The sequence below is a fragment of the Ruditapes philippinarum genome, unplaced genomic scaffold (assembly GCF_026571515.1).
Source record: "Ruditapes philippinarum isolate M1 unplaced genomic scaffold, ASM2657151v2 ctg3067_1_1_1_1, whole genome shotgun sequence".
NCBI lineage: Eukaryota > Metazoa > Mollusca > Bivalvia > Venerida > Veneridae > Ruditapes > Ruditapes philippinarum.
Window position 1 is genome coordinate 100,936 of NW_026858887.1, and position 25,083 is coordinate 126,018.

The 25,083-nt window shown below is 32.8% G+C and overlaps 1 protein-coding gene across 7 annotated transcripts in view; it reads left to right on the forward strand.

Annotated features, from left to right (window-relative positions):
• LOC132754567 (uncharacterized) overlaps positions 1-25,083 on the forward strand; it is a 101,929-nt gene that overhangs the window by 73,069 nt on the left and 3,777 nt on the right. For all 7 annotated transcript variants that reach the window (XM_060745214.1, XM_060745220.1, XM_060745219.1 and 4 more), the window contains exons 2-12: positions 5,789-5,854; positions 10,103-10,179; positions 10,538-10,599; positions 12,734-13,475; positions 13,876-13,919; positions 15,818-15,890; positions 16,934-17,059; positions 17,579-17,707; positions 18,298-18,414; positions 22,805-22,921; positions 23,642-23,764. In XM_060745214.1, the coding sequence (XP_060601197.1) occupies positions 5,789-5,854; positions 10,103-10,179; positions 10,538-10,599; positions 12,734-13,475; positions 13,876-13,919; positions 15,818-15,890; positions 16,934-17,059; positions 17,579-17,707; positions 18,298-18,414; positions 22,805-22,921; positions 23,642-23,764 (1,676 nt within the window). The remainder of the gene's footprint in view (positions 1-5,788; positions 5,855-10,102; positions 10,180-10,537; positions 10,600-12,733; positions 13,476-13,875; positions 13,920-15,817; positions 15,891-16,933; positions 17,060-17,578; positions 17,708-18,297; positions 18,415-22,804; positions 22,922-23,641; positions 23,765-25,083) is intronic.

Below are 25,083 nucleotides of genomic sequence, written 5' to 3' on the forward strand. Positions count from 1 at the left end.
TTATTTACAAATTAAAACATATGTCAAACTTTGTAGAAGCATATATTTTTATGTCTTAAACTGTTAAACAAATTGTAAATTTTGGCTGATCTCATAGTACATGTAATAATAGTTTATATTACATATAAAGTCTTCTTCTCTTAAAGAGGTCTAACTGGGGTTGTTTTTTGCATGACGGGATATTTGATACGCATATAACATAAAGTTCTGGTCCAGTAACTTTTGTGTATATCCCCTTCCCGCGTTTTTTTTTCAGAATTATCATTTTATAGCGCACAATGACCCCAAAATGAGAAGCATATTATCGCTTTTCACACAGGCCGGACTTAAAATAGCAAAAGAAAAATCGATATTGAAATTAATTCCGAGCTCCTGTTTTTATTGCTTCACTTGAACTTTGAAAGAATTTCAATTTTATTTTTATCTTAGGCTTTTTGACCTCAGTGAAGTTCCTATAAGCATTTCCTATGCTACAGCTACAATATGCTTTGAATTAAATTATTTACAACGTTTACGTTTTTAAAACACCTGTGTGCAACCTCTTATGCTTACTGCAGTAACTGAGTTCTTATGCTACCGAAATGTAGTGAAACATTTGCCAGAGATACGGGCTTGGATAATTAATTACGCAATTGTAAATTACCTAACCGAATGCTTTGAAAGAGGTAGACCAGAACAGGTCACTTGTAAACCATTTAAACATCTACTAAAGTTGTTAAGGAAATTAGATTATCCATTTCAAAGAATTCTTATCGCTTTACAAAGCGTGTTAATGTGTCTTTAACAGAGATTATCTCTGGTTGTACTTGATCCTTATTGCTTGATTTAATTTAACTAGATCTCAGTTGATATACTGATGAGAACGAATTTATTCCAGGTTCTTTCACTTTCCATTATCGTAGTAGTATTTAACTATTTATTTAGAAACGTATCTATATTTTCAAGGTCATAATATTCTAGATAAAACTCTGGTTCGTTTGCGATGTTTTCAACCAAATTTTATACTGGAAAAAAAATGGCTCAACGTTTTTACCATTTTTTTATCATAAAATCTTTGAAATACGATTACTACTAAGCAATCATTTTGTTGTACTTATTCTAGAAAGGTTGTATGATGTTTAAAGCAAGAAAACAACGTATATTGTATTGTATTGTACTGTATTGTTTAAAATGATCTACAAAATGCATTATCCCTACTTAGAACGATAAGGAATTTAAAAAATGACGCAGATAAAAACACAACACTCGCATCTCTAAATTAAATGATTTGAACGAAATTCCACAGGATTACGTGGCGTAATTAGGTCAATTTGTGTGAGACAGTTCCCATTAATCTGCTCTAGACTGTACTTTATCATCATGCACTGGAAATGTAAACAGACTTGGCCTGGAGTTATTTAAAACTATTACAGCCATTTACTAATACTAATCTTATCTGTTAGACAAATAAAAGTATTTTAACGAGAACTTAATAGGTAAAATCGAGGTTAGGATGAAAAATTCCAACTAAACTATGTTCATAGAACGCGTGGTTCAATGTAAATTTTCAATTGTCATACTGTAAATACTGAGGATAGACCCTCCATACTGGGTTATCTCTTTTGTTTTGAACAGCAATCATACTTGAATATTCATTAAAACTATTTCTATCTAATTTTGAAAGTGTGTGATCGGTTAAGTGCATTATTAAGTTTATTATCTTATACCATTTTTTAATTCTAGAGCTGCTGAACATCATTTGAAAATACTTTTTTCATTAAGATCTTAGCAGGAGGGTATGAATTATGAGCAGTTGAATTATAACATTATCCTAAGTTTGAACAATATTTATTTGTAATCTTTTCACTTTACATAATAAAGTACATTACATAAAATTTACGGATTGAGATGGAAGCTTAAAAAGCTTCTTAGTTCATTATTCTTCTTTCATATGACTAGAATAAGAATTCTGGCAAGGAGGCATCCCTCGGCTGCAATGATTTCTTCTTTCTTTTTATAAGTGCAATATCTCCTACGCCCTCAGCACCGGCATAAACTATCTCTACTCCTCAACAATTATCAATTATCAGCGGATTTTTGTAATGACATAATTACACCTGTTCCCATTATTGTTTAATGTCTGCTCCCTGTTTATACAATTTCCGGTTGTTTACTTTAAATAATTGATTTTTCAAACAGTTCCGCCTGGAAAAACTAACATTGATTTATTTGCCAATAAATGTCTGAGCAAAAATTTTTTTCTAGATTAAACTCTAAATTCGAGCCACGATCATTTTGCGAGTTAGAACATCTGAATAAAACAATATTTTCAAAGTTAGGCAAATAATTGAAAAAAAAATATAATGGCGATTCACTCGAAACGATGCAAATATTTACTATTAACGGTAAAAAAAAACAAATATATTTTACTTTTTCAGCATAATTCTTTCAGCCTTTTCAATAAGATGTCATTTTAATTATTATTTTATTTTTATTTATTTATTTATTTATTTATTTATTTATTTATTTATTTATTTATTTATTACTGGGGAGGGACTACAAATTATACTATAAATATCTAATGTGTTTAAAGGGCAACGTCAATAATTTTCTTTACCATTTAAAAAGATCAGAAACACGCTAAAGATGTAATTAAACACACTCAATTGATATTCAAATCACCCGTTACTAAAACCTAGTCTTTGAATCTATTTATATAATGTTTCGTTATCGTTTCCTTCCAAAAAAATTGAGAATGTTTGTAAATTGATTATTACGGCGGATTGGCATGAAGAGTTTTAGACAAGTAGATGCTATCAAAATAACATCAGTCTGTCTAAGTTACACTGAATATCATTCAAATGTAATGATTAAATTTATCTTATTCTACCTGATTGCAAACTTGTCTTGTAAACTTTGAGTTTAATATGTTTCTATTTTTTCTTTGAATTGTATGATATTCGTGTATACTTTTACAGTTATATGAATACATTTTGAGTTACACGAATACTTTTTGTGTTACATGAATACATTTTTAGATGAATAACTTTTATGTTACATACATAAATTTTCTGTCAAATGAATATCTTTTCTGTTACATGAATACATTTTGCTTTAAGACACTTAGGCACTATATATCAAACAAGTAACAAAATTCTGTTACAAAATTAGTTTGTTTAAAAATACAATATAAAATATGACATTTTTTAATGGATAATTTTCAATTACAAATTAGTAAAACTTTTTATCATCTGGGGCATGTAATGGGTAATTAATTTGCTAGATGTACCAAATGAGAAAAAAGTTTTCAGAGATTAGAAAGAGCTTAAGGTATGCAGTGTTAAGGTATATCAAAATCAAAGATTGCAATGATGAAGTTTAGGAAGTAATGAACCGATAAATATATTGATATTTTTCTGCAATTTGGGCATGACACCGTGAAAAATATTAGTTTAATGATTGAACATACGATCTGTTGCAGTCACTCCTATTACGTAATCTCGACGGAATAATCGAATTTCCAGGTATATTGTCGATATCAAATATTTACACTGAGAACAAACATATGTTGAATTTTCTTATTTTAGGAAAGATGAAACGTTTTTACGGTGTTTTTTTTTCTATTTTGTTTTGTTGATTTCTTCTGAGAATATTGAATATTTTTGTAACTTCAAACATTTCAAATAGTTTACCAACATAGTCTTTATCGGTGCTCTGTTGATAATTAATTGAGTTCAGAACTTATTCGTATGATTAGTCTGGAAATGAAGTACTTAAAATAATTGAAGATGGTCTAAGTGATTTTAGAAATCTTTTAGATGTTATCAATATATTGCGATCTATCCTTAAATGGTATATTGAAGTTTAATATCTTTCTGATTTCCTACTAATACAATAATGCTCAGTCAGTCTATTCATTTTTTTTTTCTTCTTTTTTTTTTTTTTTTTTTTTTTGAATATTATAGATTTATCGCACAATTTAACTTAACCGTTAAACCTGCTGGAACCGGAAATTATAAGCTTTTGCTGACAGTAAGGTTCCACAACAGCTTGTTTATCCATGCTGTCTGACCATGTATTTTGGCTAACTTAAGTTCTTGGACTTGGTTTTCTCCAAAAATGATAATGGACATTTTGAAAACTAGAAGTGGGACAAATCAGTTAAATAAAATCTTTAGGCCAAAGGGTTAAATTCCATTCTTTGGAAATGATTCACATTCTCAATTACACTAATTTCCTGCAATTATGGATACATTAGGTAGATCTTCATTCTGTCAGTATGATTCAATCGCTAAAGGTCGGCATGAACTAGGTGGGAAGAAAGAGAAAGCTGTTACATACAAATCTTTGGGGGAAAAATGATGCATGATGTGATGTGATAAAAGAAGAAATTTGCTAAAAATACACATAATAACATTGAATTTTGCAGTTTTATTTGAAAAAAAAAACAACTTTTGTTTGTTTGTTTGGTTTTTACGGCGCACTAACACGGTTCAGGTCATTTGCCGCCGAAATGGAATGATGATTTTGGCTAACCCCTTAAGGTAACATATGAGGTCATAACCACCTAACCTGCTGGAGCTAAGAGGTGCAAAGACTCAAGTTATTCAATCCCATTTAGTCGCCTCTTACAATCAGGTAGGGGTAAACTGTGGCTGCAATTTTGATGCCTCAACCTTAAAGGCAACCAACAGCCAGAAGGATATTTTAAAAGTCATATTGTTACCGTTTAAATGACGTGCGTATTAAAACGGGTAAGATGCAGTCAGTTACAGCAAAACGTTGGAAATATTAGAACTTGCTTTGTGGAACAGTGGTACATATTCAACATTTCACAGCATTATTCTTCTATATAGTATTTAAACGTTTTGAAACCAATGAAAATTATTTGATATTGTTTAATTTAATAAATAAAAAATGTTTTAAGATCTTTACAAATATTACATTACCTGCTCATAAATGTTTGTTATCGACATGGTACATTTCCGCGCGAAATATATTAATTAATTAACTAACAGAATATCATTGCAGCCAAGTTTTCCACCCTGATACATCCCGAATGAACAAGAATGTTAAAACGTTATCAAATTACATTATGTCTTACTTTTACTCATTTGAAAGATGCGGGAAAAGACAAAGCGGCTGAAGACAGTTCTCATGAATGGCTAATTAGGCAATGTTCTGCTCTTTCTCCAACTTCAGACTGCACCATTTAAAACCACTTTTCGCTCTCATAAATTAGATTTTACGTCTCAAATCATCTATATCTCTTCACAACATGCTTTAATGTCACTTACAGAAAACCTATCTTCAGATGCATTTAAATCTATTTTGTATTATCATGTATGTTATCAAGTAAACTGCAACAAAATTGATACAAGTATGTTTATGCACCAAACTGGGTAATGCGTGTCTGGGCGTCCTATGATGTTGCCAATATTTTTATCTTAATGCGTGTCCCAGTTTTGTTTTTTTTTTTTTTTTTTTTTTTTTTTTTTTTTTTTTTTTTTTTTTTTTTTTTTTTTTTTTTTTTTGTTTTGCTTAATTATAGTAAACTTTTCCTTTCCGTGATACGATTGTGTCTGCTGTTCGGGTCTTACTTCTCAATAACTAATTAAACTGAGATCTGTCATTTCATACCAAACCAAACCATTTATGAAATATAAAAGCCTTAACTTTAAAATGTAACGGCTTTACATTTTGCTTTTTATTTCCTGTATCCATAGATGTTGAAATAACACGTTTATTTTGGCAATTTCTAATGATTAAAAACTTAAGTAAACTTAAGACTTATATTTTGTATTTTCAGAAGAATATGTTCAAACGAATGCACGAAATGGACACCAAAAGAATGCTGGAATGGTTACTTAAAAAGGTAATTATATTTTTTTTTCTTAAATCTGGTAATGTGAGGTCATTTAAAAAAATTTGTTCTTTTCGACAGGCATTTTTAAGATACTTTTTCAGGAAAAGTCTATCTCTAATGTAATCCAAGGAGATGTTCCATTCTTTTGATAATGTATACATTTCAAAAATTATCTTGTTATGTTTTAGAGAGCCATTCTTTTGTTACATTTTCTCACAGTAAGCACATTTTGTTGTTCTAAACAGTTACATTGTTCGGGGTTCCTAATGCTTTTTTTCGTGATTTAGCCACACGTTCTGTTGATTATGCAAACTTTATTAAAGTACATTTGCTTTTACCACTTTTTTCGTGTTGCATCATACCAAATTATTTGTACATAATTATACATAATATAAGTAATAACACTTTTTTTCTAGTATATTTTTAAATTAACTTCTGTTTCAACTTAAATTTCGACTAAAGCACAATATTTCAATATTCGTATAATACCAGTAGGTGTTTGTTCTATGAATTCTTACCAGTTCATGATAATACTTATCGACAAAATCTTTTTTTCACATTTGTTGTACAACATTATTTTTATGCCCCCATTTTGAAAAAAAGGGGGTATATTGCTTTGCACTTGTCGGTCCGTCGGTCCGTCGGTCCGTCGGTCCGTAGACCAAATGGTTTCCGAGTGATAACTAAAGAACCCTTAGGCATAGGAACTTCAAACTTGGTATGGTGATTGGTCATGACCAGTAGATGACCCCTATTGATTTTGGGGTCAAGGGGTCAAAGGTCAAGGTCACATTGACCTTGAAAGCAAAAACGGTTTCCGATCAATAACTAAAGAACCTTAAGGCCTAGGAACTTCAAACTTGGTATGGTGATTGGTCATGACCAGTAGATGACCCCTATTGATTTTGGGGTCAAGGGGTCAAAGGTAAAGGTCACATTGACCTTGAAAGCAAAAACGGTTTCCGATCAATAACTAAAGAACCTTAAGGCCTAGGAACTTCAAACTTGGTATGGTGATGACCAGTAGATGACCCCTATTGATTTTGGGGTCAAAGGGTCAAAGGTCAAGGTCACATTGACCTTGAAAGCAAAAACGGTTTCCGATCAATAACTAAAGAACCTTAAGGCCTAGGAACTTCAAACTTGGTATGGTGATTGGTCATGACCAGTAGATGACCCCTATTGATTTTGGGGTCAAGGGGTCAAAGGTCAAGGTCACATTGACCTTGAAAGCAAAAAACGGTTTCCGATCAATAACTAAAGAACCTTAAGGCCTAGGAACTTCAAACTTGGTATGGTGATTGGTCATGACCAGTAGATGACCCCTATTGATTTTGGGGTCAAGGGGTCAAAGGTCAAGGTCACATTGACCTTGAAAGCAAAAACGGTTTCCGATCAATAACTAAAAGAACCTTAAGGCCTAGGAACTTCAAACTTGGTATGGTGATTGGTCATGACCAGTAGATGACCCCTATTGATTTTGGGGGTCAAGGGGTCAAAGGTCAAGGTCACATTGACCTTGAAAGCAAAAACGGTTTCCGATCAATAACTAAAGAACCTTAAGGCCTAGGAACTTCAAACTTGGTATGGTGATTGGTCATGACCAGTAGATGACCCCTATTGATTTTGGGGTCAAGGGGTCAAAGGTCAAGGTCACATTGACCTTGAAAGCAAAAACGGTTTCCGATCAATAACTAAAGAACCTTAAGGCCTAGGAACTTCAAAACTTGGTATGGTGATGACCAGTAGATGACCCTATTGATTTTGGGGTCAAGGGGTCAAAGGTCAAGGTCACATTGACCTTGAAAGCAAAAAACGGTTTCCGATCAATAACTAAAGAACCTTAAGGCCTAGGAACTTCAAACTTGGTATGGTGATTGGTCATGACCAGTAGATGACCCCTATTGATTTTGGGTCAAGGGGTCAAAGGTCAAGGTCACATTGACCTTGAAAGCAAAAACGGTTTCCGATCAATAACTAAAGAACCTTAAGGCCTAGGAACTTCAAACTTGGTATGGTGATTGGTCATGACCAGTAGATGACCCCTATTGATTTTGGGTCAAGGGTCAAAGGTCAAGGTCACATTGACCTTGAAAGCAAAAACGGTTTCCGATCAATAACTAAAGAACCTTAAGGCCTAGGAACTTCAAACTTGGTATGGTGATTGGTCATGACCAGTAGATGACCCCTATTGATTTTGGGGTCAAGGGGTCAAAGGTCAAGGTCACATTGACCTTGAAAGCAAAAAACGGTTTCCGATCAATAACTAAAGAACCTTAAGGCCTAGGAACTTCAAACTTGGTATGGTGATTGGTCATGACCAGTAGATGACCCCTATTGATTTTGGGGTCAAGGGGTCAAAGGTCAAGGTCACATTGACCTTGAAAGCAAAAAACGGTTTCCGATCAATAACTAAAGAACCTTAAGGCCTAGGAACTTCAAAACTTGGTATGGTGATTGGTCATGACCAGTAGATGACCCCTATTGATTTTGGGTCAAGGGGTCAAAGGTCAAGGTCACATTGACCTTGAAAGCAAAAACGGTTTCCGATCAATAACTAAAGAACCTTAAGGCCTAGGAACTTCAAACTTGGTATGGTGATTGGTCATGACCAGTAGATGACCCCTATTGATTTTGGGGTCAAGGGGTCAAAGGTCAAGGTCACATTGACCTTGAAAGCAAAAACGGTTTCCGATCAATAACTAAAGAACCTTAAGGCCTAGTTACTTCAAACTTGGTATGGTGATTGGTCATGATCAGTAGATGACCCTATTGATTTTGGGGTCAAGGGGTCAAAGGTCAAGGTCACATTGACCTTTTAATTATAAACGGTTTCTGATCAATAACAAAAGAACCCTTAGGCCTAGGATCTTCAAACTTGGTATGGTGATTGGTTATGACCAATCAGATGACCCCTATTGATTTTGGCGTTAAGGGGTCAAAGGTCAAGGTCACATTGACCTTGTAGGTAAAAATGGTTTCCGATCAATAATGAAAGTACCCTTAGGCCTAGGGACTTCAAACTTGAGATGGTGATCGGTCATGATCAGTAGATGACCCCTATTGATTTTGGGGTCTAGGGGTCAAAGGTCAAGGTCACATTGACCTCTTAGGTAAAATCGGTTTCCGATCAATAACTTAAGAAACCCTTAGGCCTAGGGACTTCAAACTTGGTATGGTGATTGGTCATGACCAGCAGATGACCCCTATTGATTTTGGGGTTTAAGGGTTTAAAGGGCAAGGTCACATTGACCTTGTAGGTAAAAATGCTTTCCGATCAATAACTTAAGAACCCTTATGCCTAGGAACTTCAAACTTGGTATGGTGATTGGTCATGACCAGCAGATGACCTATTGATTTTGGGGTCAAGGGGTCAAAGGTCAAGGTCACATTGACCTTGTAGGTAAAAAACGGTTTTCCGATCAATTAACTAAAAACGCTTAGGCCTAGGAACTTCAAACTTTGTGTGCTGATGATTGGTCATGACCAGCAGATGACCCCTATTGAGTTTTAGGTGAAGGGGTCAAAGGTCAAGGTCACATTGACCTTTTAAGTAAAAAACGGTTTCTGATCAATAACTCAAGAACGCTTAGGCCTAGGAACTTCAAACTTGGTATGGTGATTTGTCATGACCAGCAGATTACTCCTATTGATTTTGGGATCAAGGGGTCAAAGGTCAAGGTCACAATGACCTGTAAGTTAAAAACGGTTTTCTGATCAATAACTAAAGAACGCTTCCCGGCCTAGAAACTTCAAACTTGGCATAGTGATTGGTCATGACCAGCAGATGACCCCTATTGATTTTGGGGTCAAAGGTCAAGGTCACATTGACCTTGTATGTTAAAACGGTTTCCGATCAATAATAAGAGAACCCTTAGGCCTAAGAACTTCAAACTTGCATGGTGATTGGTCATGACCAGCAGATGACCCCTATTGATTTTGGGGTCAAGGGGTCAAAGGTCAAAGTCACATTGACCTTGTAGGTAAAAACGGTTTCTGATCAATTTACTAAAAACGCCTAGGCCTAGGAACTTCAAACTTTGTATGATGATTGGTCGTGACCAGCAGATGACCCCTATTGAGTTTTGGGTCAAGGGGTCAAAGGTCAAGGTCATGACCAGTAGATACTTTATAACCCTTATTAATTGTTTGATCACTGGGTCAGAAGTCATGCATAATAACCTTATCACATGACTAATTGGCTGCTGATAGGGGGCATACATGTTTTACAAACATATCTTGTTTTTTTATTTACAGAAAAGAATGGAAAATGGTCTGCGAAAAACAGGAAATAAAATGTTGTCCCGGATATAAGGGTCCAAATTGTGAAGAAGGTATTATTCTAACAAAATTGATTGAAATTAAATTTAGCATGAGCCTTCCAGTTTTCAATGATAAAGTTCTTAAAAGAAAATCATAATTGATCATTGCACATTGTTCACAATGAGGAGTTTTTACTTTTATGTGTGACGTTGACCTTTTTGCTTGAGACCAAAAATATTTTAAGTACGACACGTCATGTTTGTATTATAAAATTCATCAATGACTGGCATGATTGTTCAACAGACAAGAATGTAAAATAACTTTAATGAAAAATAACTTAAAATTGAAGTTTAGCCTTAGCTTAGAGTTTTTAGCTTTAAAATGTTAGTATTATGCGCTATTGTACATTCTTTGCTTTCTTCATTTCAGAATGCTTTAACTGTGATAAAATAAACGTTATTGAAAGAAGATTTGTTGAAATATATGGAAAAGTAAGTATCAAGGATTTCTGTAACATGTTACAATATTTCCTCTATAATATATGAACAAGTGTAATATGAAGAGGTATAGCACTTTAAAAAAACAGGTTGAAAAAAAAGCATCGATATCAAAAATAAAATATGTTTTAACCCAGCCAGTAAAACTAAAAATGGTTGATATCTAAAAGTGTGTTAAGATAAACATATCTAATCAGACGAGATAATTTTTCATCACATATATTTTATATCGGCTGTTTAACATCAACATTGTAACGAATTTCATCAACCACTGGTTAAGTTTATTTGCTAAATTTTATCACGATCGACCTGGAATTTACCTGAAACGTTCTTGACTTGATTCTATTTTAGATGTCTCGTAATAACATCAAATATTTGTTAAAATACGAGATAATATATAGAAAAACAATTTCTTTTGCGATTTAAAAAGGTTGGTTACATTTTTAAATATGATGAAAATCAAATTTTTAAACCAAGTATGACTTTTTGTTGCCAATAATACGATGTTTTATACTGAGGTATCTACCCATTATTATTAGTTATAAAGATTATGAAAGGTTATATGGTCCTTTATAAACGATTTTTTGCATATATAACCCCGACCCGTAAGGCGATGGTTATATTGCAGAAACTGTTTATATACTGTCATATAACCTGTCAGGAATCTTTATAACAAATTTATACAGCAAACTTCCTTCTTTTGAGAGAAAGTAAGTTTTCTCCGTAAATTGACAGAAGACGTGTATATAAAACTTTATAATACTGCACGTTTGTAACGTCATTTTTCATTGGATAATCGTGACGTTTATATTATTAGTTATAAAGATCGTTGACAGGTTATATGTCCCTATATAAACGGCTATTTGTAAATATAACCCGAGCCGTTAGGCAGTATTGTAAAGTATATACGTGCAGTATTATAAAGTTTTATATACAGGGCTGCTGTAGATTCATGAAGAAATCTTACTTTTTTCTCTAAAAATGATGCTTGCTGTATTATAAATTCGTTATAAAGATTGTTGGCAGGTTATATGGCCGTATATAAACGGCTGTTTGCAATATAACCCTCGCCTAACGGCTGGGGTTATATTTACATATAGCCGTTTATATAGGGGCATATAACCTGTCAACGATCTTTATAACTAATAATATAAACGTTATGATTATCCAATGGAAATTTGCAGTATTTTAAGGAGAGTAACATCCACTTGCAGCTGTAAAGCGTTGTGTGGCCGCTGTAATAATGCACCGTACTTCATTCACCTCTGTACTGTTATGTTTTTTTTTCTGGACTTCCGGGATGATTGATTCCAAAACTTTCAAGATTAAATAAAACGAGAGCCGATTCTGAGGGAGTGAAAATGTGTGACTTTCCATTCTCTCTCAAGAACAGACTGCATAAAATCGATATGTTCGCATATTTATTATTGCAGTTATTTTTGTTTAAATTGCTTTTGAAGAACCCCACCCTTTACCTTCCAAAAAAAAGAAAGAAAAGAGCATTAAATAAGTTTTTTTTCGACTAATTGGCTAAAATGTTTATAAGATTATCCATGATTATAAGAACGTGCTCTTCCATGTTATTACTTATTCTTTTTTTCCAAATCATTTTAGTACCAGAGCTGTAACATCATCTTATCTGAACCCAGCATGTTTTTCTATATTTTACCTTTGTTATCGCATTCATTACAGAAACTCATTTATTTCAAGTATCTCGGGTATCTTTGACAGAATAAATAATTTTATGTCTGCTTTATAATCATTAATAACCGTAACTTCGACGAGAAGTTAAATGCATTATAATTTGGTATAACATTATCATATTCGAATCTTTTGAGAATCTCTAAAAGATGAGTTTTATGAAATGAGGTTCAGATAAGATGTTAAAACTAAAACACACGTTATGGTTGATTTCTACCAGAATTATGACGCCGCACCGCTAGTCCTGTACGATAATAACTCTATTACCTTTAAGCCGTCAGTATTGACGTCACTAGTTGGCTAAAATGGTCACTGTCTATGGTTCTTTCGTATAAGTACGGTTAATCATATTTTGATTCTTTGTCTAAAATAGTTTTAGTTTAGAAGATGAAAATAAATGAAGAGAAATCTATCATTCCATTTTCAGATAAAAACTTTAGAAGACACATGCACAAATAGAACTGTTATCATAAATGGCAGTACAAATGGAGACACCGGTGGTAAAATAACACAGAACTGCACATGTCCGGCAGGACCACGTGGTTATCGTGGACCTGAAGGTGATGCTGGACCACCTGGTATTCCGGGCAGACCAGGTGCCCAAGGACCTCAGGGACCAGCTGGCGATCAAGGTCCTCCTGGTCCACCGGGGGCTCAGGGTTTGAATGGCTTGCCCGGGCAAAAAGGTGAGAGAGGTTTAGTCGGACTACCTGGGTACAAAGGGGAACAAGGAGAGTTAGGTTCTCCAGGATTGCCTGGTCGAGATGGTAGGCCTGGACAAAAAGGGAACCCAGGACTTGATGGTCTTACTGGACCACAAGGTCCGCCAGGTCAACCAGGGTTACCTGGCGCAGCGAGTGCCAAAGGTGAAATTGGGCTGCCAGGTTTACCTGGACGTGATGGAGCTAAAGGAGAGCCTGGTTATCCTGGAGATGGAGGACGTCCAGGGTTCGATGGAATACCAGGACCACAAGGAAGGAAGGGGGAGCGTGGAGATGTTGGTCCTAAGGGAGACGTTGGTCTACCAGGTCTTCCAGGTGAAAGCGGTGACCCTGGAATTCCAGGCAGTCCTGGACCTATTGGCCCACCTGGGCTTGATGGACGATCGGGTCAAAAAGGAGCACCTGGGCTCCCTGGAAGTGATGGCCGACCTGGTGATATAACAAAAAGTAAGTTTTATGTCCATATTGTGCTTTTCCCAGCATAAGATACAGGCACTGTCGTGTTAATATAAATATTGAAGTTTATCATTTATATGATACATAAGGAAACTAAGTAAATACCCACAAAAAATAACATATTAACATTTATGCGATTTCTACTGAGATATGTATTTATCCTTTAATTATTATTCTTTTTGGAAAAGGAATAAGTTTAATACAGATTACCTACAGAAGATTTTAATCATCAATTATCTGTTCGCTTATCAGTTGAATCCACCAGGAAAAAAATAATGTTTGAAACAAACTGTCTCGACCATGTTATCATTCATACACTTTTGGCACCTGATAAAATTATATAGGTTTTTGTGCCGTATTGAATGTTTCATATTTTGTCGCTTTTTTGCAGTTGAAGAGAGCAGAATAATCCAAGAAATGCAAAACACTATACAGGTAAGTTTTATGTGTGATATGTGAATGATGATATAAATAATTAACACAGTAGTGAAGAGTCTCTTTAAAAGAACATAATTACTTTCGTTAAAACTTTAACTGCCGAATGTTTTCTTACAAGCAAAAAGCCAAATTATGCTGAGTAGTAATGACGTTGGCGACAAAGGGGGAAAGGAAACGTAACTCTTTTAAGTGCCCAATATTATTTTTTTGCGTCAGGTTATATAGATAGACATGTATTTCTTTTAATAAAACTGAGTCAAAAGCATTTCCATTTTGTATTGTTGAACGATTGTTAAGGTTTTCACCATTTTCTCTTGAAAATCTACATTTTTATATGGCATTACCTCATATAAAGTTTGGCCTCACTTATTGGCGTCCGCGCCGAAGCGCGGCGCACTTATGGAATGAAATCAGATTTTGTGAATGGGCGACAGCAACTTCTCGAGCCTTTAAGCCTGTCATAATAAAAGCCGATCATTCCGATCGGTGATTAAAAAAATGTCTCGATATGTACAATGAATAGCGAACTGGAGAATTTCGCAATGCATGAACTCTTCGTTTTTTTACTTATCATTTTGTAGTACACAGTGGGTTATTATGGTATGTTAAAATAAAATGATGTGTTGATGACCTAAATATTCCGAAAATCTATTTATAGAGGGATGTACTGCTATCGGTAATTCCCGGTCTCCGGGATTTACTAGTGAATCACACGTTTATTGTCCGGTTTTGGGTATCGTTACAGAACAGAACAAATATTTTACAGATAAATAAGCTTTTTTCCAAAATGAATGTTTGTCACTTAGTTTGGTTACAATAATTAATAAATACAGATCAACTCTCAAATTTATTGATTATTATTATTATACATAAACATACAATTCGAAAAAAAACCAACAACAACAATAGCATGTTTTATTTAACCTATATGAGATAAAAACAATAAATATGTGCAATAATTCAGAAAATGGTACATTTTATGGTATTAATATGACACTATCAACTTTGAAACATTTTATTTAATTTGTTATTCGTGTTTAGTAAAGATGCCGAGGAATTATTAAAAGTTACAAATTAGATTTTATGAATTATTCAATTGATTGATAATTTAAAAAATGATAAAGTAATATACAAATGTACATGTACATTGTTTAAGAATAAACAATATTATATTTTGAAAGATTAAGCATAATTTACTGACTTTTTCCAGTTAAGTTTTGACTTATAATCGTCGGTCAATATGACAATTGAATTCTTAAAATTTATTTTACAATTTTGATAAAAAAAAGAGTAGTAAACGTAAAAACTCAGTATTAAAATAGCACATTAAACACAAAAAAGAGAGGAAAACAATATTCATAAAATCTGTATTTTTTTTATTAAAATAGATATTACAATTATTGTATAATAAACAATTATGCTCAACATGATCAACATGGTAATATAACCAGTGTCATATTTTTACTAAGTGTGAACAGATACCTTATATTTTTAAGAGAGGGTCTTCGCTAATAGCGATAACATAATAAGAGACAATTCCACAAGTGTGGTGTTGATCATGCGTTACACATATGGATTATAAATGATGGTATACATGTATATCCGTTGCTATTAATAATCACGATCATAAAGAAATAACAAGTAATATTCTAATCTCTAGCATGCCAATCAAAGTTCATAATGAACAATGTCTTTCGTCCGTTCATTCTGGTAAAAACAAATTAACCATTGAAAAGTTTATAAGAATATTCTGTCATCATATGTCTACTAGTTCATCTTCATTTTCTGTATTTCTTGTTTGGACGCCCTTTGATGCTTTGCATCAATGCTTTTCTTGTTATCATTGAACCCAGTTCAATTATTTTTGATTTTATACCTTGTGTAATATTTCTTAGAACCTCGTTACCAGACTGGAAACAACGACAAAAGAAGTTCTAGAGTTGAAACGTACGTGCAGCAAGGTCATAAGTAAGTAATATTTACTTAAAAGCCCAATTAGCCGCAAAGTTTTTAAATTATAATTCTCAAAATGTTTAAAAATTCAGACAGTTTACAAAAGTTACTTATTGGCCAAACAGCTGAACCATATTTCTGATTCGTTTTGGCAAATTGTTAATTTATAGTGATTTGGTATTTTGTATGGAAGCCAATGTTTACATTTTGCTATTAATTATATGAAATTATTTCATATTTAGTTGTATTATCTTTAAGTGATATAACATGCTTTAAGTGTCCATAATTTATACATTACACAAATCAAGTTTGCAAACATTTACAAAGAAGGACAAAAGTCTTCATTTCTGAGGAATAACGTGCTTTTAAGAAAACAAAATCGTTTTAAAATGTGTATATATCATTTCAATGGTTTATATGATTACCTGATTGTCTTTAAAGATCCTGTATGTTTTGTAATTGAGATTGCATACCACTCTTCATTAAATTATATATGAAATCAATGTAATTATGCAAATTGATCAATTTTCAAACAAGAATATGTAAAATATGTATTGCAAATATTTGTACATATTTAAGGATATCATTAAATTATATGCATTCATTTCTTATTGAAAAAATTGACTTAGAAGTTATAGAAAACAAAATTCTAATTACCTCCCTTTATTTACATGAAATATTAAATTCGGTAATATCTTTATAAATAATGTTTTTTCGAACTTACAATATCGATAAATCTTAATTTGAGCATCATAATTTGTATATAAAACCATGAAAATAATGTGTTACAGGATCTTTAATGAGAAAATTGAAATTGTTTTATTTTAAAAAAAGTGTTTTATTAATTTATTAATAGCATGTACAAACATTTGTATAATCGTTTCAAGGCTTGATTTAAATTTATTTCTTTTAAGTATATATGCTTCACTGCATTTCAGAAGAAAGGATATGAAGATCTCATTTAAAATAATATAAACCATCACAATAAATACAAGACCAATTATTATAACTAATGAAGAGCTTGCCAGACTCACTCATTCGTTCCAATTTTCCTTAAGGTTGCCAGTTCAACTGCACGGCTGACAGTTTTAAATGCAGCTGCGGGATGTGTATACCTCAGAAGTTCCGTTGTGACGGCTTCCCTCAATGCCCAGATGGATCTGACGAGCTTGAAAGTGATTGTGGTATGATAATACATGTATATATTGTTGAGCAAATCATTGTCGCGGTTATTTGTTTACTTTTTTGTTTTACATATATACGCACAAATCATCAAATACATTGATCTTAATAATACACACATTAGTGGAATATACTAGTAGATATTATGGTTTTGATAAGATAAATTGCTTCTATGTAAACTTTAAACATAACTAGCATATCAGTCTAGTGAATTTTTGGTAGAAATTTAAGGTAAAATCTTGGTAGGAATCCTCTGTGACTGAATGGTTAATGATGCATTTGCCCCTTGCCATTGTGGGTTCGAATCTCGCTATAGTATAGGGACGAATGTTGACTCTTTCCTGTGAGGAATCTTTCCAGCTACTCAGGTTCCCGTTCATGCACGATGGGATACGTACGATCTTCCTCCAAAGCTGTTAATTCGACTATGACATTTAAAAAGTTTCAGTTTTACTTAAAACCAAAGTGTAGAAATCATTATATACTAATATAAACCTATTAATATGATAATTGATTTACAGACTACATCTGTTCTGAAGACGAATTTAAGTGTGAATCGTCGGGATATTGTATACCACTCAACGATAAGTGTAATGGAAAAGCAGACTGTTCCGACGGATCCGACGAAAGTGTCAAAAACTGCAATATAAGTGAGAATTAACAATTAGTTATTTAAGATGAAAAAGAATGATTGATTAGAATGAATGAATATTGCCAAGGTCAAACATGTTCTGAACAAAACATCCGAATACAGACATAATTACAGGCGTATTACAAGCGGTCACGGTTTTAGATTATCTTTCACTCAAAAGCAATGAAATTTTAACTTATTTTGTTGGAAGATGGTCAAGAACTACAATTTTTCTTTTAGCCATTGACAGGGTTTGATAATGAATAGTTAATTGAGTAATTTCATGTTTAGAAATGTAAACTGAAGTATTTTTGTTTTAATCTAGACTAATAAACTCTCTACACTTTTTTTAATAAAAAAAGAGGTTCAAAATGTATCGAGCTATTTCAGTTGTAATGCACATGCAATTTTCATAACAAAAACAACTTTTGCAGACATGTAACATCATAGAAGAGGCCATTTCTTTACATCGTAAGAGATAATTGCCATACAATCATACCGAATTATTCCTGGATACCAACACAAACCACATCTAAATGACCATTCATTCTTGGACATGACATCACGAACCCAATGATTACACTACATTATCTCTTTTTCGTTTTCCAGCTATTAACTGTAATGAAGGCAATGTTCCATGTAGGGATGGGTCAAAGTGTGTAAGACGCGAGGAAAGATGTGACCGGAAGGAAGATTGTCCGGACGGAAGTGACGAGGAAAATTGTCGTAAGTTATATTAGCTGCCATTTTGAATTTGAAAAAAAATAGGTTCACTGGTAATTTATCAAAATAAAATAAGTTTAATGAACCAATACTTGTACGATTTGAATTGTTTAGACTTGTTTCGAATTAAGATAGCATTTTAGCAAATAAACGTTCCGTTTACAACGTTGGTGAAGTCAAAGATGTATGATTTGTTAAGTTATATCGATAACGCTCCACGATCATCGTCGGATACCCATGGCCGAACCATTAACATTGATTGCATGTTATGTGACATGTTCATCAATCGTGGGTATCCGATGATGCTCCATGATTAAACCTGCCATATAAATCTATTTTGAAAGGACTGGTTCATACAATACTATGTATTACCCAGTATACTATATCTTATTGTTTGCTAGATGTATGATATTGATATAAAATTGTGTTTATGTTTATATTAATGCACAAGCGCACCTTGGAGTATCTAACGTAAAGTATTTAACGTTTTATTACAAACAAATTTATAGATAATTGATGTTACTTTATGATTTAAGTTTTTAGTTTTGTTGGTTTAAATATTGGAATGTTCGATTTAAACCAAAATTATAAAACTTTTTTTCCTTTTTATATTGGAATATTGTGACACAAATTACTTTTTCTTTCTTTTTTTTTTTTTTTTTTTAAATAACTTTTGGAACTTTTGTGAAAAATAATACGATTGCAATTCGTGAACATTTTAAAGAACCTTGCAATATTTGTATACGTGGTCGTGTATAAAAACAAATGTATTGTAAAGTTAGATAGGTGACGTGGTAAAATGTGTATACGTAGAGATAATTTGTTGGGAAACATTTTTACACATCATACCAAAATGACTACATTCACATCTCACTGTTTCGACCCTTTCGTAAAATTGAAATATTTAAAAGCACAAAGAAATATCAACCCTTAAAGGTAACACTTCAACAAGGGAAAAGAAATGATATTTTACATTTCCGTGTAGAGAAATCATTAAAAAAATATTAATACTGTATTGAAACATACACGATCAAAGCATTGGAACAAATATGACCCCCAACATTAATATACAAAGAACTGTTTTGATAAATAATATTTCTGTTATGATACTGCTGCAACTAAAATGGTTCCCAACGAGCACCAATGTATAATGTCTTGTATTTTGTTTTGTGTTCACGTTTGTATATTTTTGTTTGAACAGCTAAGGGTAAGCGGTTCAGCAAAACCCTTTTCCGTGTATTGTATCTTTTCTAACTTTGCTAGAATTGTAGCCTGCTTGGAATATTGGCCATGAAAGTACGTTTATTCTTAAGCTTAAAATGGTATGCTTTTTTATTTTTTTTCCATTTGGCATTTTTTCTTGATGGGTGGTTCCAATTATCCTAATGAAATATTGTTGAAAAACGCTGTAAGATATGTTGTAAGATATGTTGTCTCCTTTTTGAATTTGTCTTTTGACGTCTTTTTTGTGATATGCAGGCTCCACTTTCAAATTGTGTACCGCCCATTGTTTGCTTGTTTAAGGCACACACAATCTTTTACATGCAGACCATACGCCGCTTTTCATGGAATGTCACGAAAGTGTCACGTTAAAGGTTCAATGATAACCGCTGTATAAACACATCTGCGGATGTTTCTGAATTCAAAATTACACAATTTTCATGTTTGAATATTCAATTCTGCTTATGCAGGTGCAAGGGTGGACGGTAACTTGCATCTTCTAGTACCGTTCATGAACAGACTCAATCAAACAGAGCCTGCAATATTTTCAATTTGTCGTTTGGGGGCGTTCTTTGGGGATTCTGTTTTTCTCTATTGTAAAATGGCCATTTCGCATGTACATCAGATGTCAGGTTTACATACCTTATTTCTATCTTTGCATCATGTATACCTTTTTGCTCTGTTTTTAATTTTATTTAATCTAGAAATATATTATTTTTATTGCAAAGATAAAACTACAGTTAGTGTACTTTAATTTAATTGGATTCCTTGCCATATCAAGGCGTTGCTTAGAATAGTCCTCTCTATGCATGCCCGGTATCGATTCTTCGGTTAAGTTTAAATCACCCCTTGCATACCGACTTCATCTTAAATTATAATTTCATAGTAAGTTTGTTCTTTTTACTTGTATGTGTCACGGTACATACCACATGTCATGTTGGAGAATCCACGTGAAATTTGAACTTTACTGATTGGATTTATTTCCGGAATAAGTTCATCAACCACGACACAGAAAATACTTTATTTGGCTGCTACAAACTTTAAGTGAAGTCTTTGTTATTTTATATAATATTTTCCTAAATGATGTAATCTGCTGGGAGAATCATAATGAATGCACTTTGTGAAAAGCTTTAAAAATCTTCTTCTCCCAAACCCGAATGTCTACAGCTTAGATATTTTGTACGTAGCATTTTCTAGAGGACCTTAATAAACTTTGTTCAAAGCAAAAATTGCCCCGTCTCAGAGTGCCACATGATTTTTCATTAAGTCATATAGGAAAATCGTAATAATGCTTTTCTGCATAAGGCATGGGCATGTATGTAGCATTATAGAATACCACCACCAAATTTATTGCAGTCATGACCTGCCTGCGGTTATAGTTCACACCTCTAGGAGGGCGATCCAGTTACTACTTGGACCATATGCAAATTTTCAGATGACATTTACACATTATTTAAGTTTAGATTTATTTAACATACTTTTTACCCGATACCTTTATTGTAATTTGAGCTACATATATGTGGAACATAGACAACATATTAGATTCTGAATTAATTTTGTATTCAAGCTGACCTACATTCTAACTTGTGTCCACGGGTGACCAATCTACGGACAACTAGTTTCTATTTTTCATAAAAAAAAAATATTTTGCTTTTTTGCTTTAAAAATAGGATCGTATATATTCTTAGCCATAAGTTTCTAGTCATTGTATATTTCAACTATAGCAATTAGCTTAAAACCCTTTCCTAGGTGGAACTGAAAGTGACTAGCCTTTGCCACCAGTATAGAACCAGGTCAGCCTGCCTTCAAATCCGAACATTCTAACCAGACTCTGTACTGTTGGCTGAATAAGTTTAACCTAGAATTTCATCTTTATATTCCTAAATTAATAAATGGACTGTTTAAAAAATGGTAGTTGGAAGGATTCATGAAAGAAATTCATCAGATTAAAAGGTTGGAATAATGATATAATATATCTTATAGCTGACGTTAAAAGTTTGGCATGAAATTATAAATGTTAGCTCGTACTATATAGCATTATAAGTATACAAATATTAATTTAAGACAATTAACTATTTTATATTAATCATTAGGATAGTAAACGTCCGTAGCTTGGCATTTATATAACAACCGTGTGTTTTGGGATACTTTTGTTCTTCCGTCTAGTTGTTGTTAAAATATGTCAAAATCCAACAAAAAATTATACATGTAGTATGGTAAGTAAGTATATTTGGACATGGTAACTATTTGCAAATGTTTGAATTCCAACTATGTTTAAATATGTTGGTAAAATTGGAAGATGAAACAAATGTACACTGTTACTTTACGACTGACGGTTGTTAGTTTAAGACTAAATGCATGCATCAATACTATAAGTAACAGTGCTTGTATAACTTGTGGTGTGTGACCTGTGGAAAACCAATACAAAAGACGGTATAGGTAGTATTTTTTATCCCATACTTCTTTAATATATCATAAGCCCGGTCATTCTAGTCAACTATCCGTTTCATATGAAACATATCAGTATACGTTTCGTAAAGTAAAAAAAATGCATGTATTTCTCCTTGACCAAACACGCAGTTACACAATCCACTGCAAAAATACAGACGTTTTTTCTGTGTGTTTTTTTTTTCTCACACACAAAAAAAACAAACAAGAACATAATTCCCTAGAGTGGACAGACTATACACTTTATCCCATATTAAAAATGTTTAAAAGGTATGGTATAAAGTATTACTTTGACCGTCTTAGGTTTTGATTTTCTGCCCCTCGCAAATCACAAAATGGCAAGTGAAAAGTGCATTTTCATTTTTGTAGACTTATAGTAATTTATTACCAGTTAATGCAGATTTGATTTTTGTTAGTTCAAAAAAGGTTGCATTGAATTACGGCAACAAGCCTACTATATAAGTAAAGTGATCTTTTAAGAATAGTTTAAACACACTGTTGTCCTATTTCTAAAATATGAGCACAAATGCTGGTGATAAGCTTTCCGTTTCAATTTTTTCCAGTTGCAATTTAATTTAGCATAATGTTTTTCATATTCAGAAATTATATTTAGATGTATCTCAAATCAAAAGGTAATAAAGAGCAGATTGTGGTTTTAAGAATTTAGCTCAGATTTCATATAGATAGTCTACTGGTACAAGGTATAATATTTATGCACTTACAGTTTGTGGCAGAAACCAGTTTGAATGTGACACCGGTGACCAGTGTATTGCTGATGATAGGGTCTGTGACAATTTCCCGGACTGTTCCGATGGAAGTGACGAGTTAAACTGTCCAGCAGGTAAAATAACATGATATCCAAACATCATGTTTATGTTCGCCATAAATGTTATACTTTATACCCTATATGCTATCCGGAACTGTCAAATGAGGGTGTGTTTTTTTTTTCAAACTAATCTTCCAGTACATACAATCTTTTACTTTTTTAACTTCATAGTGCACTACCGGCCACAATAGTGACAACCAGTTGTGCTTATTTTTGAAGCTGTAACTGTGTAAAACTTTATTTGTACCCCTGGATTAGCAGGGGAGAAAACAAATCTTAATTCCGGAGTAGGTCTATTCTGTAAAATTTAAGTCATCGCCTTTTCGGTCATCGACTTAAACACAATTCAAAATCCACAATGTGATGTTATTTAAAACGTTTCCTAGAATTTCTTCATTTTTTTGAAAAAAAAACTTACAAACAAACTTTTAGAAAACTGCGTTTTCCTTCTTTGTCTATGTAAAAAAGGAAGAAAATATTGGAAACGCTTTGAAAACAAAAGTTAGAAATTTGAAACAAAGGTTCATATGACAGCGGTGATTGAATATTTGATAAATATCTAAAGGTCCATTATACCTCAGAAATGCTTTTACTTTTACTTCCCACAAGATTTTTATTTATGGTTTCCTTTTATAAAGTTACTCATTGGCGAATTACATAAACCATATTTTGCCTCTGTTACTTTTTGGTAACTAATATGAAATTCTTTATTGAAATGATCAATGACCACTACAGAGATAACTTGCCCCGAGGGTCAGATAGCTTGTAATGACAAGAAGGCGTGTATAAATAAAAGACAACAGTGTGACGGCATCAGGAACTGTTATGATGGATCCGATGAAGACAAGAGCATCTGTGGTAAGCTTCCAGAGACATAATTAAACAGCGGTCCATGACTAAGTACCAAATTAAAATTAAGCTTTTGACATCTTTTACAATAATCTCCTATAGACTTGGTAAAAGCTGAAGATATCGTTCCAATTATACTTGTTTTTATAAAATGATTGTAAAACAATGTGTATACCTTCTTGCAAATGTCAATTTCGATTTAATTATACATTTAATCTGTTTATAAAGTCAAATATTTATTTCATACAAGTAATAATAAATTTATGTAGTCCTAAATTTTGTTTTGACTGCGGCACCACGTGACCATGATGATGTTGACCCTTAACCTGCCGAACTTATGTACTACTTTGAATTTGGAAAATGACGTATTTTGTCGATACTTAAATTGAATGAAGGGAACACAAATATTTAATGAAATTCCATGAAATAAATTTTGTATTGTGACTAATGATAAAGTTGAAAAATTATACCAATAGTGAAAATAAGGTTTGTAAAACCTTTTATACCGTAAAACCTACCTTATAACCTACACGTTATCTTGAAAGACCCTTGAAAGACCTGGAACAACACAAACAAATCAATCAAAGGACAGATAACTCGAACACGAGTCGAAGACCACCATTTTTTAAAATCTCTTAAAATCTCTTGGACCATGCAAATATTTTAATAGATTATTTTAGTTTTTACATGCTGATCTGTTTCTAAGAGTAACCCTAGCATAAGCCTTTTAGGAGTTTCAATTTCAAAATACAAAAAAACTGAGCCACAAACAGTTTATGGCATGGTCAAACAGCGCGAATATGCAGGCTGACGTGACTCTGTACCACGGCAAAGGCTTATCACTTTTAGTTCAAGCATGGAAAGGGTTAATATATTTATTTCAAAACAACAACAACAGTGATGTTATGTAAAAACGGAAATAGTCATTATTGACCGCTGTTTTGTATAATTGTCTCTGCTCCCATTTCATATGTAAAGTTATAAATACCTTTATATATTTCAATTATAAGATTTGTTTTAAATAAAGTGCAGAATATAAAAAAATCGATATTTTCGACATTTTTGTCTGTAACTTTAAATAAACAAGTAAACAAATAAACTGACTATATCAAACGTTTATTTTTTCACATATGTTTTTAATAAGCATGTATTCTTATTGATAGCATTATCTTTATTTGTTGCTATGCGATCGTAATCATTTGATATATATGTCTTGATGTCTTGTGTGTTTGTATGTTACCGGGAACGCTGACAGTGTATTAACTTCTATATCCACGCTTTCATTATATTGAAATTGTTAAAGACATATATTCCAATCATCATAATCA